Here is a 16,971-nt window from a genome sequence, read left to right as displayed (position 1 = left end):
TGCTCCTAAAGTAAAATATCTGAGAGCACAAAGACATATATGGGGGCACAAAAAATACGTATTTATCTATTTATCGAACACTTAACACTGGCATCAGGCAGCACAAAACAATTTCTTAAATTTACAGAGATTTTATTTTTTTCATTTCATTCGGTAATGTGTACTAAACACAAAGGATGTTAGTTGCTCAAGTGCATATTAATATTCTTATAAAATATCGGAAGCACTAAAATACAATAAAAAGAGGTGTGTCTTAATTGGCACACTTAGGAACACGACTTGATGCTGGTTTGGAGTCACTGGGTCACATGACATGGAAACTATTGAGAAAAAAATCATAATCTCTGCATATTAATCTATTAACACGAACACAAGCAGTAGTCCGCCCTTGTTGTTGTTATGAGACATCGCAGGGTTCAGAGGTCAGAAGCTAGAGGGGTGGGGCGGTGACGTCATCGTTTCGGAAAGTATGCAGATTTGCCGTCCACACAAGAACGGGAGGGCAGCGTTTTCGGATTTTTCCACCCTGAGACCCGTTTTCAAAAAAAATGCGCTTTCAGGCGTTGCGTTTTCAGGATTCATGTGGACAGTCGGTCAAAACAATGCAATACATGTGCGTCTTTGCACGAAAACGCAAAAGTGCGTTTTCGCAAGAAAACACAAACGAGCGTTTTCGTGTGGACGGCCTGTAACCGTCCTCCTGCGGCTAGGACTGGGCGAACCTCAGTAATGTCGCGGCTGGGACCCGAGTGAATATTTGCCGAATATCCAACCTAAAACTAACTTCACTACAGTCCGTTGACCTGTGACCTCTCGCGTGACACTGGTTGCGTCATACAGAAAACTAGTGTTATTGGTAGGATTGTGGTTTTTGAATGATCGCAGACAAAGCAGGTTGTGATGGTAATGTGTGAGCTTTGCTCCACACTGTGCGCCGAAATAATTTTCCCGGTTCACACATACATTTTTTTAGGGGCAAATGCGAGTGAAATGCTCAAACTGTAGAGCCCCGTCTTTGGGGTTCCATATATAAAGCAGACTTCAGGTTCACTCAAACATTAGCATGTTTTAGTTTTTTAGGGGGCCAAGCCTGAGGAGCTGAGGGAACGTGTATACAAGCAGGCGCGTTTCCTAGGACCAGCAGTGCTGTGAACCCTATTGTAATTGTAAAGATTTTTATTTTTTTTCCCGCTAAAAGTGGTGCTGCAGGCTAAACCATGCAAGGGAGTGTGGTGCAATTTGGAGGGTTGGTCTAGACACCTGCACATACCTCATGCACCAAAAAAACTACATATATCCGCCTGCAGGGGGCGCTATAACCTAGCCTAACCCAACGCGTTTTTACCTATAACTCCCACACCGTATGTCGCACATTCAAAAACCTTGCATCCCCAGATTCCCTGAGTGGAGCTGAATCACTTTGCAATGGCCAAGCCCACTTTTTTTTTTTTTTACTTTTTCGAACTCCTCCTTGGGATTTTGTCCAATCTGCGTGAAACTTCAGCTGGACCTAATCAGAAGTTGTCAAAAGAATTTTGCTAGGTCAAAAAATGTGCAAATTATTAACAAACAAATTTCTGTAGCTAGCTATAAAAATCCAGTCTACAGTCTTTGTCAAACATAGAACAGTTGTCTCCTATTAATTGCCACCATGCTGACGTTGTACTTGGCTGATTATTTATAGTTTCACAACTTTCAATAGAAATATTCTTTAAGGAAAAGTCTGTTGGAACCTTTTGAATTATTTTTGTTATAAAACAAAGCACCATGACTCATTAAAAATGTCCAGCAGAAGATAAATTTTGGCAGAGCAGACAGATCTACTCTGCAAACACAGGTCTATTTGAGGGGAAAAACTAGTGCGTGATAGGAAGTGCATTTGATTTGATTGGTCTTAAGTCCCCCACACTCTGCCCAGACTCAAACCAACAGCCAACTGCATTTATCCGACCACTCTTGCCTGACCCATTCGGCAGAAAAGTTGCATTGAACATACTGCTTCGACATGCTGCCAACTCCACAATAGCATGTACATTCTGCGATTACACGAGATGCAATATGCATCCTTAACAGTGGGTGGCACTAGTCTCATGCCAAAACATGAAAACAGGAAATGATGGAACAGAGTGCACAGAAAAACAAAGCGCGCACAGTATTCCGTCCTTCCCACACACTGTGCTGATTTGCTTGCACACTGCCAATCACAATGGTCATACAGCTAGCACACAGCCAATCAGAGAATCCAATGACTCAGACGGCAAACAGCCAGCTGAACACACTGAACAGATTTGTTTCCGAACTCGTCTGAGTCTCCCTAAACTGCTTCAGACGGCCAACGATTGGCCCAGTGTGTTTCAGGCTATAAATAAAATCCCTCAGTCCACACTAACGGGTATGTGATGTTTCTTTGCATATGTACCAATCAAAATTTTACAAAGATGAGGCTAGGGCTGCACCTAACAACTAATTTGATAATCTGTTGATTATTACTTCAATTAATTGATTATTAATCGAATAAAAAAATAGTTATAAATATAGTTTTTGAAAAATTTCACATAGCAGGTCTTTCCATTTCTTCTCAAAACAAAAACCTGTTCAAGTCTTCAGTTTTAAAAAAAGGGAGGTGATTTAGCTGAACAAGGGTATAAATAACTGCATCGCTCTTCACTGCTTGGAATATCTGCTTGCACTTCCTCTCCTCCAGTTTGGTAAAATGGGTCCTCGAGGGAAGAGTGTAACCAGGGTTGAGGACGTGAATCTTTTGTCTGAATCCTTCATCCTCCACCATTGATAGCGTCCTCATGTCAGTTACCAACATATTCAGGATACCATCAGTCAATGCAGCTGCCTGCTGTGGTGTGCAGACCTTCACTAATGTTGGGTTGTTTCTTTCTGAAATGAGAGAACCCATATCATGAATGTATATAGTAGAACCATTTACATGTAACTCACTACATACCTTGCTGATTTAATTAATAATTGCTGATGTAAAAGGCAAGTAAAGACAATGCCACCACATAAAAAACTAAATAAAATAAATGGACATTGGGGATGCAGCATACACCAAATATAAAACGGAAATGTAACTAATCTTATCAGGACTGGATCAGATATTGTTCAAGTTTATGTTGTGAATTAACAAAAGTATTCACTTTAGACTGCCTCTGCATAATAGCATGAAATAGTCAACAACTCCATAACGTCAGTTATACTAAAGTGTCTCTACAACCTAAATAGATTTATTTGTGGCCTGGCTACATTGATCCATTATGAACTGGAGATATTTCTGTCCATTACGTTTATTTCGAAATTGGTAACTGTGCATTTTCTCCATCAAAATCTGCTTGAGGCCGACACATTATCAGCCCCAAGTTGCAACAAAGGGATTAGTCTACTGGAAATTTCTTGGACCCAGAAATCGTTTTTCCTGTAACCTTTTATGATTGAAATGTAATCGATAGGCCTAGTGGATGAAATTCAACTTGTTTGCTAAAAGTTGCATATTGGGCAATTTGCATAATTAGCTAATTAAGGGTAGAGACACTACAGATGAAGAATAGGGACTTTTTTTTTTAAACTAATGTATATCACCACGAAACTTCCCCAGTTGATTACCTACAGTCAGATGATTATTTTGGATTATGAGTTTTCTGAAATTGTATGTTTAAATATGCAAATGGGGTATTGTCTAATAAAATATGTACTAATTTGGATACATTTCCAGAACATAAATCTAAACATTGGATAAAGCCAGGTTCAAAATTCTTGTTTCATTTTGTTGACATATTATAGCTAAAGGTTTTTACAGAGGGAATTTTGGATATCTCTTTTTATCACTCCATAAATCAGAAAAAAATGTCAACAGCCATAAAAAACAATTTTTGCCCTGTTTTTTGGAATACAACGTTATATAGATCAGGCTATCAATGATATATGAACAAACCCCTCTGTTAAAACCTTCAGAATATAGATAGGAATAAAACTGGAAAGTTTGGTGTATGTAAGTGCTACTAAAGTGGAGATTTTTGGCTCAGAGTATGAGGAAAAAACTCATTTTGAGAAAACAGCCATTAAAGATATGTATTGTATAAGAAATCTGTAGAAGGGTGGAGGAGGGGGGTTGTGAAACATTCGGCGCTTTGGGATTTCTGGATATCACAAACATGGACTTTTAGATCACCTTTCAAAGTTAACCCGTTTTGAGTTTCTCGTGAACCCTAACCCTCTATCTCAATAACACTTGGACCAATTCTATGACTGCTAAAAGGAATGACAATTATATTTAATTAAAATATGCAGATATTTTTCTTTATCTTCACTTGTACAACGTTGAGTGCATAAAAAAAAACAACATTTTTTTAAAAATCTGTTCATGTCTCTCTGCAGTTTTATGGCTACCTCTCCCAGCAACAGAACATGATGCAGGACTACGTTCGGACAGGAACTTACCAACGGGCTATTCTCCAGAACCACACCGACTTCAAAGATAAGGTAACCTTATACTACAGAGTTAATTATAGTTTTATCATTGAATTAGACTTGGATGTAGACACCAAACAATAATCTGTAGCTTAATATTGGAAAATATCTATATATTTCTGATATAACTCCAGTTTGGGCAGAGGTTTTTACCTCTGTGCGCTGCCAAACAGTTGTATTGAGGATCATGCTTTAGTGTTCAAACCAACCAAAATGTGTGTGACTGATGCTTATGAACATCTTAACCTTCTGAACATTGTCATACAGTAACTGACTGTTTGCTAAAATCAGTTCTTTCTTTATTGTTTTGCCTCTCATGCCTCGATTCCACCAGATGTGAGTCTGGGCCAGCTCTGCTCCGTCACAGCTCCGCCATGGCAGCGGGCTCATAGATTTCACTCTTGTCTATGTTTTAAGCTCTGCGCACCCACCCGCCCGCCGGCGGGCGATTTCAGATAACTGACTGTTTTCTACACTGCGCAGTGACGTAACTCGCTTCAACTTTCATCATTACGGACATACTATACATCGTTGGAAAGGGTAGAATCTCAGCAATTCATTCATCCAGTTGATTTTGCAGAAATCATGAGCACTAAACCATAAATAATTGATATTTACCAGCATGGTAAACGTGAGATACAAGAAACGCACGGCGACTCCCTACCTTTGACGCAGCCATGAAGCCGTAATATGTGTCTGATCCTCAATTATTTATATTCCAGTTGTCCGTAAGAATCCACTGATCAAAAGCATCACAATGGTTTTTCATAAAATTATTCCAGCTTGTGAATATCGTCCTGTAAAGTCCATTTGTTTACCGTCTACCAACTTCGTTTGTCAAATAAAATCCAGACTTCGCCGGCCGTATCTTTATTTTCTCTAGTTCCTGTATTGTGTTGTTGGGTGTGCTTGTTTTCATCACTTTTCTGGCTACAAAATAAAAGTGTCCCCATCTTTCTCTGTTCAGTTTTCACCCCAGCACAGCCCGTGAAGTACATGGAGCGCTCCTTGTTTAAAGGGCCAATCGGCTTTGTCTACTGTTTTTTGCCGCCTTAGTACGGGGATAGCGTTTTGGCTATCAACATGTCAATCACTCAGGCTTCTAGCCAATTATTTTACCTTTCCAACGATGGTAGGCGTGCCCAGGTCCGTTTTGTACAAGCCGAGTAATATCGCTGCGTCTGGCAGCTAGCGGGCTAACTTTACGCAGCAGACGCACTCGCACCGGACATTTAAATTTTTTTGACGGCAGTTTTCACAGTTTACAATGGCGAAATCCATAAAAAACACTAAATATGTCCGAGAAGAAGACCTGGAATGGATCATGGCATCATCTGATGAAACTGAAGACAGTGAGTAGGACTCTGAGAGAGAGGAGATGTTTGCTAAGGGCCTCGACGACATCTTAGATCGGTGAGTACCGTTATCATTGATGATGTTTGATTGATTTATTTAGCCATGAGTGAAATTTGAATGAAAGTTAGTGGGAAGGGGTTCTTATGCTTACAGTGAACAGTACAGTATACATTAGCATTTCATAAATGACGCTAAATGGTTAGGGCCCCAGGGGCTAATTAGCCTAGCTAGCCTCAACTACTCAACCAAAGCTATGTAATCCTTGTAATTCTGTTCTATGATGTAATTCTCTTTGAGCCTCTAATTCCTTTTTATTTAGATTTTTTTTTATCAAGCTTGTAAACAAATAGAACTAGATCTTTTTCACTGACCAGACACTGGGAATATTCCCCCAATTCAGTTATTCTGTTTATGTACGGTTACTTTTCCTGATGTTTTTGTGTAATATGTAATATCATATATCTGTGTTTATTTATTTCCTATGTAAATAGCACCCTATTGAATTGCATTTATATATTTTTTCATTATATTTGGTAACATTTGTGCATTGCATTGTGTTTTGTAGGTCACAGTCTGAAGACAGTGAGCCTGAAAGTGAGACAGTCAGACGCCCAACCCCCTCTCCTGCTGAAGGCGGTTATCAGAAGTGCCAACGATCCTCCTCTGCATCCACCAGTGCTACCTCCCCCGCTGCGTACATACAGTATTTAGTATATTGAAAGATAATAAAATCCTTGTTTGAAATTCACTTCAGTATGTCATTTTTGTATAACGCTTACTATTCTGTAGTGTCTTGTCGCATGACAATATCTCAATATGGCCACCTAGAAGTGTGTGGAAACCCCTCCGACCACCCATCAAATGAATGTGTGAAAAAATTATGTTTTGAATCATGGAGGAAGGCTTTATAGTCACCAAAATGCTTCAGTAGTGTTTCCAGTGTCACAGAAGTGAGAAAAAGCATTTGGCACAATTTGGCCATTTGGAGACGTTTTGGAGAGGTTTGTGGACGCCAAATGACCTATTTTTATAAATGTTTTAGAGCCATGTTTGAACTGATGTCATTTATGTTGTGTGTATGGTACATGCTAGGTAAGCACATTTTCAGAAACTAGAGGTTCTCAGCTTTCAGTGAAGTATCATACATCCATCTGGGACTTGTAGTTGTTGTGTTATAAGCTTTTCCATTTCGGTATGCTAATTAGGCGAAAATTACCAACAAAGGTGGGTGCGAAGGGGTTAACTTACACTGGGTCGCAGCGCTAAGTATGTGCTCTGTCCCAGCTCTGTTTTGAGGGATGACAGAGTCACAATGCAGCAATTCTGCCAAATCCGGTTAATTTTTAAATAAAACAGTATGTGTTGACACCAGCACAAAAATGTATAAAAAAAAGAACGAAAAAAGAAAGAAAGACAAATACAAGCTCTTCTTCTGTTTCTACGATTGGAAACATTTTGTGTTGTTGTGTTTATAACACATACATATAACTCCGGTCGCGTGTGATTATGTAATTATTTGGTGTTTGTGATGAAAATAAATCACCGTGACTGTCAGCACTCCTGTCAGAGACTTCAGGAAACTTTCCCCCAGAAACTGGCCTCCGTCCCTGCGAGTGAGGGAGTCAGACAGCTTCCAGTTTACTGATGGTGATGGTGCAATTTAGTGCCAAAACTTTGTAACTTTCCAGGATGTTTGGTGGGTCAGGATCTCAATCACTACACATTATGACAGCATCCATATGATTGTAAACTGTCTGCGGGTTTAGATTGACGGGGGGGACACGTTGGAAACACCAACATCATCAACATAACGTGTACCGTCACGCCTCTTTAGGAGCCATAGCGCCGGCTTTCTGTGTGAATTACACAGCGGTGTGGCGGAGATGCTTCGCTCTGTGTGAATTGCCATCGGCTGAGAATTGGTGAACCACCACTCTGGAGATAATGCAGAGATGCTGTGTAAAAAGGGCTAGTGAATGAATGGGAGAGGAAGGAAAAGCGAAAGGAGTAGCAGTAGTAGCGACAGCAATAAAGTGTACAATACAGGCTGCAGTTTGGCTGTCAATAAAGGCGACGGCTAGATACAGCAACGCTCCCTGGTATTATTTTCTGACCAGCTTAACACGTGAAAGGGGGTTCACCCCAAAGGTAAACACAAACTTCGGCACTGGAGGGAATCATCTCCCCTGTGCTTCCCGAAGACAGTCTGGGAGCGGAACAGGAATGGTGTAACACCATGCTATCGTTTGACTGGCTGTAGCCAGTAGCTAAGTTAGAGGAGGTTGACTCGCAGCACTTCAACACGTGTTTTTTTTCCGCTTGGCAAGCCAACCGGGCGTGACATGGGGGAGTGGGAGCATCAATGATTCAAAGTTCAAGATTGTGACTTAATTTTGGTCAATTTTGATTTAAAAAAAGACACCCTTAGTAATTATCACTTGAACTCCTATATGTGTTATTTGTAGAATATACAAATGAACAAAGTTCCTGTTAACTTTCATTTTCAGTCTTCAAAGAGAAAAGGTTTTGGAACCCCTGCTGTAAAGTTTACTGGGGAAAGAATGTGAATTAAGGGGGTGATCCAGATTACTCTTACTTTTTCTCTCCTATACAGCACAGAGGAGCAAATCTTCAATTAAGTTACATACATCTTCTTCTTTCTTTTCAAAAGTTTATGTAAAACGTGCTCAAGTGTTGGGTTTGCATGTTTCCTGATCTCTTCCTCCAGGTGGTGCTGGATGTTGGTTGTGGCTCAGGGATCCTTTCTTTCTTCGCAGCCCAAGCTGGAGCCAGAAAGGTCTACGCAGTGGAGGCCAGCACCATGGCACAGCATGCCGAGGTCACACACACACACACACACACACACACACACACACACACACACACACACACACACACTGTACTATCTAGTCCTATAAGCTCACCTGTTTACTCTACTTTGACCAATCCAAATCTGGATTTGAACTCTCCCTCACAGGTGCTGGTGAACAGTAACCGACTTGGTGATCGTGTAGTCGTCATCCCGGGGAAAGTAGAGGAGGTGACGCTGCCGGAGCAGGTTGACATCATCATCTCAGAGCCCATGGGCTACATGCTGTTCAATGAGCGCATGCTGGAGAGCTACCTGCATGCCAAAAAGTTCCTCAAACCCAACGGTGAGGAGCTTGTGATACAGAATATTTTTGTATCTTTTTTTTAAAATTCATTTTAATGGTAGAATGGATGGTAAAAGTTGCAGTGTAGCAGCACAAATTACCCTCGGGCTAATGGTTCAAAATCATGCCTCACTGTATTGCAAGCTGCTAGTGTTTTATTGGCTGGCCTCCTCTGTATTTGTGTTTTTCAGGTAAAATGTTCCCAACTATTGGTGACGTCCACCTGGCCCCTTTCACAGACGAGCAGCTCTACATGGAACAGTTCACCAAGGCCAACTTCTGGTGAGGAGGGAGAGAGACCATCAGGGAGGGTGGGAACAGAGGGGCAGCAAAAAAAAGTGTCATTGTTTACATACATCAGATGATTGCAAAGTAATGGATTCTAAAATTGACATAACAGCACAACCGGAGCTGGTTTGTTTGAATAGCAAGTGACATTGATGGCAGCACTTTCGCCATTCAGTAGTTTTTTACAGAGAATGTTGTTTGAGGAAATTACTTTGGTTATCATATCAACGCTTAAACAGTATTTTGGAACCAATAAAAAATGTAAAAGTAACGCTCTCCTTTGGACCTCAGGTACCAGCCCTCCTTCCATGGTGTTGACCTCTCTGCCCTGCGTGGGGCAGCAGTGGACGAGTACTTCCGTCAGCCAATTGTGGTATGTTTTCCACTGCACACATAAACACACATTTTTAAACTTGTTCATGAAAAGCCTGCATTCTGCAAAGAGAGGTGTTGAGAGTTCTGAGTTGATGACTGATAATGATCGTTATTGTTGTTGTTGTTTTTAAAAAATCTTTTTAAAATCATACATTTATAACCTAGTGAGGTTCAGCTTCTGTTCATCACAGAACAGTGAGGTTAAAGCAATGTAAAACTGCATACAACTCATTGTATAAACATAATGTAAACCCTGAAGAAGCAGGACATCACTGGCAGATGAATGCTGGGAAATGATTATAGCCTGTTAGACAGTTAGGTCTGTTTAGTTGCCTTTGAGTTATGTGAACTGGTGATCTCTCTTCACAGGACACATTTGATATCCGTATTCTGATGGCCAAGTCAGTCAAACACACAGTCAATTTCCTGGAGACCAAAGAAGAGGATCTCTACAGGTATGTGTGTGTGCACTTGTATGTTCATGTGTGCGTGTGCTGTAAATAGCTATATAAATGTATGTGCCATACCCAGTCTAACTAGCATGACTTCCTTTTTTGGGGGGGTCCCAGGATAGAGATCCCCTTTAAGTTCCACATGATGCACTCAGGCCTGGTGCATGGCCTGGCCTTCTGGTTTGACGTGGCTTTCATGGGATCAGTGTAAGTCAACCATTCACTGACAGATTCCTGACACTTCCATTTGGAGTGTGTTGAACATTGAGAAATACCTCTAGGTAGTCCATCACAGTTGCCTTGGCCTCACACCAGCACTCCTGTTGCACCCTCTCTACAGGATGACAGTATGGCTGTCCACAGCACCTACAGAGCCTCTCACTCACTGGTACCAGGTGCGCTGCCTGCTGCAGTCTCCCCTCTTCACCAAGGCTGGGGACACACTGTCCGGCACTGCAATGCTGGTTGCCAACAAGAGGTATGATGCTCTGAAATGTGCTACTTTTGTGTCGCATGAGGGTCCACCATAGTGAGAGGTTTCATAGTGTACTCATTCATAACATTGGACCTGAAATCAAAGGCAAGGTGCTTTATGTGGTCACTGGTGATTTTAGAGACTAAAGGAAGAGAAAAGGCTGAGACAATTTTGCCAAAAGGAAAGGAGCAAACCACAAAAAAGCTGTTGTTCAGGCGTTTGTTTAGCAGCAGATGGCAGTTACAGCTGTGGCATGGACACATACAGCAGCAGCATGCAACTTCAACAATTAAAGCTGCTGACAAGTTAAAAGGTGTTTTTAGTAGGGCTACAAATAAAAACTATTTTCATACTTATTTTCTCAATCGATGAGTTTGTGGTTTTCTACTATATATGAAAAGTCAGAAAATTGTGAAAATGTCTATCCCTGTGTCTGAAAGCCAAAGATGAGGCTCTCAAATGTCTGTTTCCAAAGATATTCAGTTTACTGTCAAAGAGCAAAGACAGTATGAAATATTTGGATTTTACAAGCTGGATTCAGAGAATTTTAATCTATTATGAACATAGTTAATAGGGCCTCATTGAATAGTTGACAACTAATTATTTTGTTATTATTATTTATTGTTTCATTTATTTCTCAAGCTGACAACAGACATGAGTGGTAACAGAAGTGGTAACTAAAACTCTGTTGTCACATGAAGTCAGCCTTTTACTGATGAAGCAACAGGCTGTCACATGAGTGGAAATAAAGATGACAAAAATGTTATGTAAAATTAAACTTGTTTAATAAAATGTCAACATTATGTGATTTGTATGAATTAGACAATTAATGCAAATCCAATCTCTTTCCTAATAGACAAAGCTACGACATCAGTATTGTTGCCCAGGTGGATCAGACAGGATCAAAGTCCAGCAATCTCCTGGACTTGAAGAACCCCTTTTTCAGGTGAGTTGGTGTCTTGAGCCCAGGAGCACACCCAGACCTGGATGGCACCGTTAAGTGATTGAGGTGGGGAGCGCTATCTGCTTCTCTAATGTTGAGTGTGTGCATGTATGTATTTGCAGGTACACAGGCTCCACCCCAAACCCCCCTCCCGGCTCACACTACACCTCCCCATCCGAGAACATGTGGAACACGGGTTCGGCCTACAGCATGAGTCAGGGGATGGCTGTATCAGGTGAACACACACATAAACACATCGTCTGTGTGTTTACAAGGGGCACACAGCTTTACATTGCTCTATTATCATGGAGGTGACAGGGAGTGGCAGAAGGAGCTGACACATTATAAAGTTCGGCAACTTACTTTACACAGATACAGTGTGATGTATCTTTTGGAGTCAGTTTCATACACACATTGAATCACATACACTTTGAAACTGTGAACCACAGCTTTAATAAGCCAGAAAGGTAGATTTTTGTTTTAGGTAAGAACTTCTGAACTCATCAGTGAACTTGGTCTATTGGCAGAGACAATAGAGATCCACAGTGAGACCCTAATTGAAGAGCAGGTGGTGTGCTGAGGTTGGAGTGTGTGTCTGGAGCTGTGGAGAGGCCCTGGAGCCCACAGTGTCTACAAGAGTATTCTCTACAGGGGGAGAAAGATAAAATCACCAACACCAATACCTCTCTTCTCCATCAGATATATGTCCACATATTACTGTGTCCAAAAACTACTTCTGCTGACCAGAGAATATTGATTAATGAATTAGTTGACCGGCTGAGCAAATTAATATTCAACAGCTAACGGTGTGCTTTCCATAACCAAACTGCAAACCAGACAATTTTGGATACACGCCGTTGAAAAGGCAATGCTGTATGGGAACACTGAGACAAAAGCTGTCCATTTTATGCGCTGTGGAAAAAGAGGTGCTAATATAGGATTTCTTTTGCATTTTTTCTACATCCACTGCAATAAAAGCTGCAGTCTGGAGTTATGAGAAAAAAGTGGACTTAGCCAGAAGATTTGAATGATACAACTCCCAGGTTGCTCCGTCTTCCTCTTTGCTGCAGCCCTGCCTTCAAGCCTCTCCCCACAGAGGAGCCTGCTGTGCACAAGCAGGATTGTAATGACATATGACAACAACATAAGCCCTGATTGTTCAATTTCTGATCAATACAGCGAAATTACAATGATTCCCTGATGCCGAGCCACTGTAGTAATCTGAGTAACCAATAATATTCCTCACATAGACAGACGTAGACAGTTACCAGGTAATCATTACCCAGTGCTACCTTTTTGCCTCACTGCCTTTCTGAAGCACAAGTAATGTTATTTCTCTAAGCCAGTTCAACCAATTCAGAGCATCCTGAACACAAACTAACGTTGGGGCATTTTTCGGATCTGTTGCTTCTCCGCCATTGTTTACAGTTTGAGCTTGAACGTGTCTGACCAGGTAAGAGCAGGCACTGTGCGTGCACGGGGGAGGGGCACTGCACAGTACGCGCTATATGAGGGAGGGGGGCTGCGAGCACCGTATGCACGAGAGTGATTGACACCTCTCAGACGCTCCCCTAGGCTCTGATTGGTTGTGTTGACCCAGGAGCAGTTGATTCCTGCAATAGAAAATTAGGGCCTCCAGATGGAGCCACAGACAGTGGCTTCTTACACAGCTGACCTTTATCTGTATTCTACTGTCAGATCATAATGGCAATTTAAGCAAATATAACCAAAAAGTAGTTACAGACTGCAGCTTAGTTTTAGCATCCCCAGAAACGACCGCACAACAACAATACACTGCTGTAAATGGATCCAAGTATAAATCGCCATCAAAAAGCAATACATGATGCTCAGAACAGCACCAAACCTCAGCAACATTAGAAACAGGGTCCCAGCACATATTTCAAGGCATCAATCATTTGATATCCTTGCCGGCTTTGTCGGAAAAGATAAACAAAACTCACCTCTCCCGCTGCAGGCTCGTTGTGGGGAAGCCCTGTGAGTCGATTACCGAGTGCAGTAGAGTTCGGCATATCATTACTGCGAGACTCTACTGCACTCGGTAATCAACTCACAGGGCTTCCACACAACAAGGAGGCTTCTCGGATGTTGAGTTTTGTTTATCTTTTCGGACAAATCCGGCAACTATATCAAATGTTTGATGCCTCGAAATATGTGCTGTGACCCTGTTTCCAATGTTGCTGAAGTTTGGTGCCGTTCTGAGCATTATTTGTGGCTTTTTAATGGCGATTTATACTTGGACCCATTTACTGCAGTGTATTGTTGTTGTGCAGTCTCTTTTGGGGGGGGGGTCATACTCTGTGTCAAAGTGTATTAGACCCTGGATTAAACTTACACCGGAATATCCCTTTAAATACTACGAATTCTCAAGATTCAGTATTGACAAACGATGAGGCCAGCGTGGGGATGTATTAGGGTCAGGGGTTGGTTATTGCAGTAGCAGCAGGAACAACAATGGGACAGCAAGCAAATGTGTGCTATCTGTTTGGATCCTCTAGTGATGTGCAGTATATAGGTAGAATATGAAGAATTATGCTCATGTTGCAGCTGGTTGTCTAAGTGTGGCGAAAGAGCAAGTATGTCTTTTGCCTTATGTTTACAACCCTTAAAGCCTGAGTTGCTCAGAGATTGTCTGTGTGGAAAGCACAACTCTGTCCTTGTAACTACTCTAACAGTGATGTTGACACAAGTCACATGGTGACTCCAGGCCCTGTACTGCGAAGTGTCTAAACAGAGAAAGGTAGAAATTGTGAAATTCAGCATGTTTGTCTTTGCAGGAAGTGTTGATTGGTTTGTTTCCTGTCTCTCTGATCCAGGGATGCCAGCAGCTTATGACCTCAGCACAGTCATCGGCAGCGGCCCGTCAGTGTCTCACAACAACCTCATCCCCCTGGGTACGAATCACAACTGCAACTGACTTCTCAGCATCTAATGAAGTTAATGTAGAGGGGAACAAATAAGAAAGAAAAATGAGAAAGACGAGGTTACATGTTAAATATATATTCCCCATCACAAGCCTGAAAACATGTTCTGTAGGTTTACAAGTGTTACTGAATGACACAGCTATCACATGGAATGTATGTGAGCTCACAGTGGTGGCTCAGTGTTTAAAAACTTTTGAGGGACGGGAGATGAGCTTTTTGGCCAATTCTCCAATTTAATATTGTAGTGTCAGATAGTAAATGTAAATGATGTTTGTCACCAATCAACAAACTCATATCACCTGTTGTTATTGTTCAGTCTTGATCATTACAGTTTTCTCCAAATAACTGTTTAAGTATGTAGATGATGTTGTGTGATTTTTTTTTTGTTTGTTTGCCCAGGGACATCAGATGCAAATTAGCTGCCAGCTAACTCAATTACTGCAATTACTTTTAATTGTTCGCTGTCCCTGTAAAAATAAACAATAAAATACAATAAAACATACGTAGCCCCCCATTTCCCCTTCAAATTCTTTACTTTTAATAAGACTTGGCTCTTCATGTGATTATGTGACTTCTGTCACCACCTACATGTCAATGGTTTGACTGCATTCATGTCTTTCTCTTCTGACAGTTCAACACCTTTCAATGCTCACACCTCAAACACGAACACTACCAACACTTCAGTTGACCTCAACTGGAGCTCCTGTCTCTCATCTCTTTTGAGGGCTTCAGTTCATACTGTTACTTACAGTATAAACCAGACTATATTTCAGCTTTTTCAAATGTTTCATCTGTAAAATTCCAACGGGGAGCACACACATATAATCTTAAGAAATGTGTGCCTTAAATGTTAGAAACAGACTCTCTGCCATCTGATTGGTTGTTCTGACAGTTAGAGGCTGCTGTGAGTAACTTTCCTCACACCAAAGATAGTGTCTTTGGTGTGAAGGGCTCTTACAGTATCTTCTTTGTGATTTGTAACTTATAAACAAAATGCCGGTTGTATTGCTGCGCATCATTAATTGTGCTTTCCTCTCTGATTGGTCACAGTGAACACAGGAATTGTAAACCACACCCACTCCAGGATGGGCTCCATCATGAGCACAGGAATTGTCCAGGGTATGTCCACCGGTCAGTTTCTAAAAATACATTGGTGGAGACTAATGAAGTACATTTACTCGAGTACTGTACACTAAACTGAACTTTACTCGAGTATTTATATTTTCTGTTAATTTCTACCTCTACTCATACATTTCAAATGCAAATATTGTTCTATTTTTTCCGTAACATTAGTTACCTTGTAGGTTCAGATTTAACCAAAAATATAATCCACAAATATATCATTGTTTTATTGTAGTTTAAAGGGTCAATCCACCATTTTTTCTTCATTAAAGTGTGTTTACAGGTCTGGGGGGAGGGGTTGGGGGTAAACAAAATTGTGTAAAGCCTTCCGGCTCCAGAGTATGCAAAGAGACAGTTTATAAACTGACTTCACTGATGTCATTCAGTGGTTAAGTTGCATTGTTGGTAATGTAGGCCCCAGGTGGTGAAAAGCAGCCCAGTCCTATAACACTGTTGGACTCATTATAGAATTTAAAAACAAATGCTCTAAATTTATACACCCATTTTCTACAGTACCCACAATGCAACTTACCATTGCCCTTTAAAGATAAAGCCAAAACTTTGTGATACTCACGCTCGGCATTAGGCTTTATGGAATAACTAAAATTAGCTAAATATTTACCAGCTGCAACATTGAAATGATTAACACATTAATGTTTGACTCATTACTGTATAATACAGTAACATAAATATAATTATATTACTATGAAATGGGCCACTCTGCATAATGAGTACTTCTACTTCTGGTAAGTTGTGTAAATAAACACTTTTAGACTCTTCCTTTAATACAGGCCTTTTTACCTGGAACAGAATATTTCTTTACTGTGGGAACTACCTTTACTGGAGTAAAATGTTTTTTTCATTTGTATGAGATAAAGGTGGTTTATTTGTTTTCACATTTCAAAAGAAACTCGTTAAAATAACATTTAATATACTGAGTGAGTTCACAGTGTATACATCTTTTATAACAGCACGAAGATTTTTTTTTTTTTCTGCAGTGACAGTGGAGGGCAATTAAACACTGCAACTGTTGTACCTAAATGATGCTGTTTAATAGAAGGAGATGCTCACAGTCAAAGCCATGAACAACCGTTTGTATGAAATTAGATTGACCTGCTCTAACTAAGCCTGAAGTCCGATCTTAAAAGGCTGCTTAATGAAATGCTCCAGGGAGGCTGCTGTAGACGAGATTGTCATTGGATTTTGCGACTCTGTAGACAGGTGACTACTCAAAGCTGCTTAATTTTTTTTTCTGAACGTGTGCTCTGCTACCACACTGGAGACTGGGATTACCAGCGCTACTTTGATCCTGCTAGCCATCGCTTCCACAGGAGGAAATTCCTCTATGTCCTGTAGTGATCTCAGATGCCTCCTGTCTATAGCT

General features: G+C 40.9%; 1 protein-coding gene across 2 annotated transcripts in view; it reads left to right on the top strand.

Annotated features, from left to right (window-relative positions):
- Positions 1–16,971, top strand: part of carm1 (coactivator-associated arginine methyltransferase 1) — a 32,317-nt gene that overhangs the window by 11,332 nt on the left and 4,014 nt on the right. Inside the window, exons 4-15 of one of the 2 annotated variants that reach the window (XM_037088291.1) lie at positions 4,387–4,491; positions 8,564–8,674; positions 8,813–8,990; positions 9,182–9,272; positions 9,570–9,651; positions 10,023–10,108; positions 10,223–10,312; positions 10,446–10,583; positions 11,437–11,526; positions 11,646–11,758; positions 14,358–14,435; positions 15,516–15,596. In XM_037088291.1, coding sequence (XP_036944186.1) covers positions 4,387–4,491; positions 8,564–8,674; positions 8,813–8,990; positions 9,182–9,272; positions 9,570–9,651; positions 10,023–10,108; positions 10,223–10,312; positions 10,446–10,583; positions 11,437–11,526; positions 11,646–11,758; positions 14,358–14,435; positions 15,516–15,596 — 1,243 coding nt within the window. The remainder of the gene's footprint in view (positions 1–4,386; positions 4,492–8,563; positions 8,675–8,812; positions 8,991–9,181; positions 9,273–9,569; positions 9,652–10,022; positions 10,109–10,222; positions 10,313–10,445; positions 10,584–11,436; positions 11,527–11,645; positions 11,759–14,357; positions 14,436–15,515; positions 15,597–16,971) is intronic. The other variant, XM_037088292.1, reaches the window with a different exon arrangement.

This window comes from Acanthopagrus latus, chromosome 23 (assembly GCF_904848185.1).
Source record: "Acanthopagrus latus isolate v.2019 chromosome 23, fAcaLat1.1, whole genome shotgun sequence".
Classification (NCBI taxonomy): Eukaryota; Metazoa; Chordata; class Actinopteri; order Spariformes; family Sparidae; genus Acanthopagrus; species Acanthopagrus latus.
Note: the sequence above shows the minus strand (reverse complement) of the source record. Positions and strands in the feature narration are given on the sequence as shown.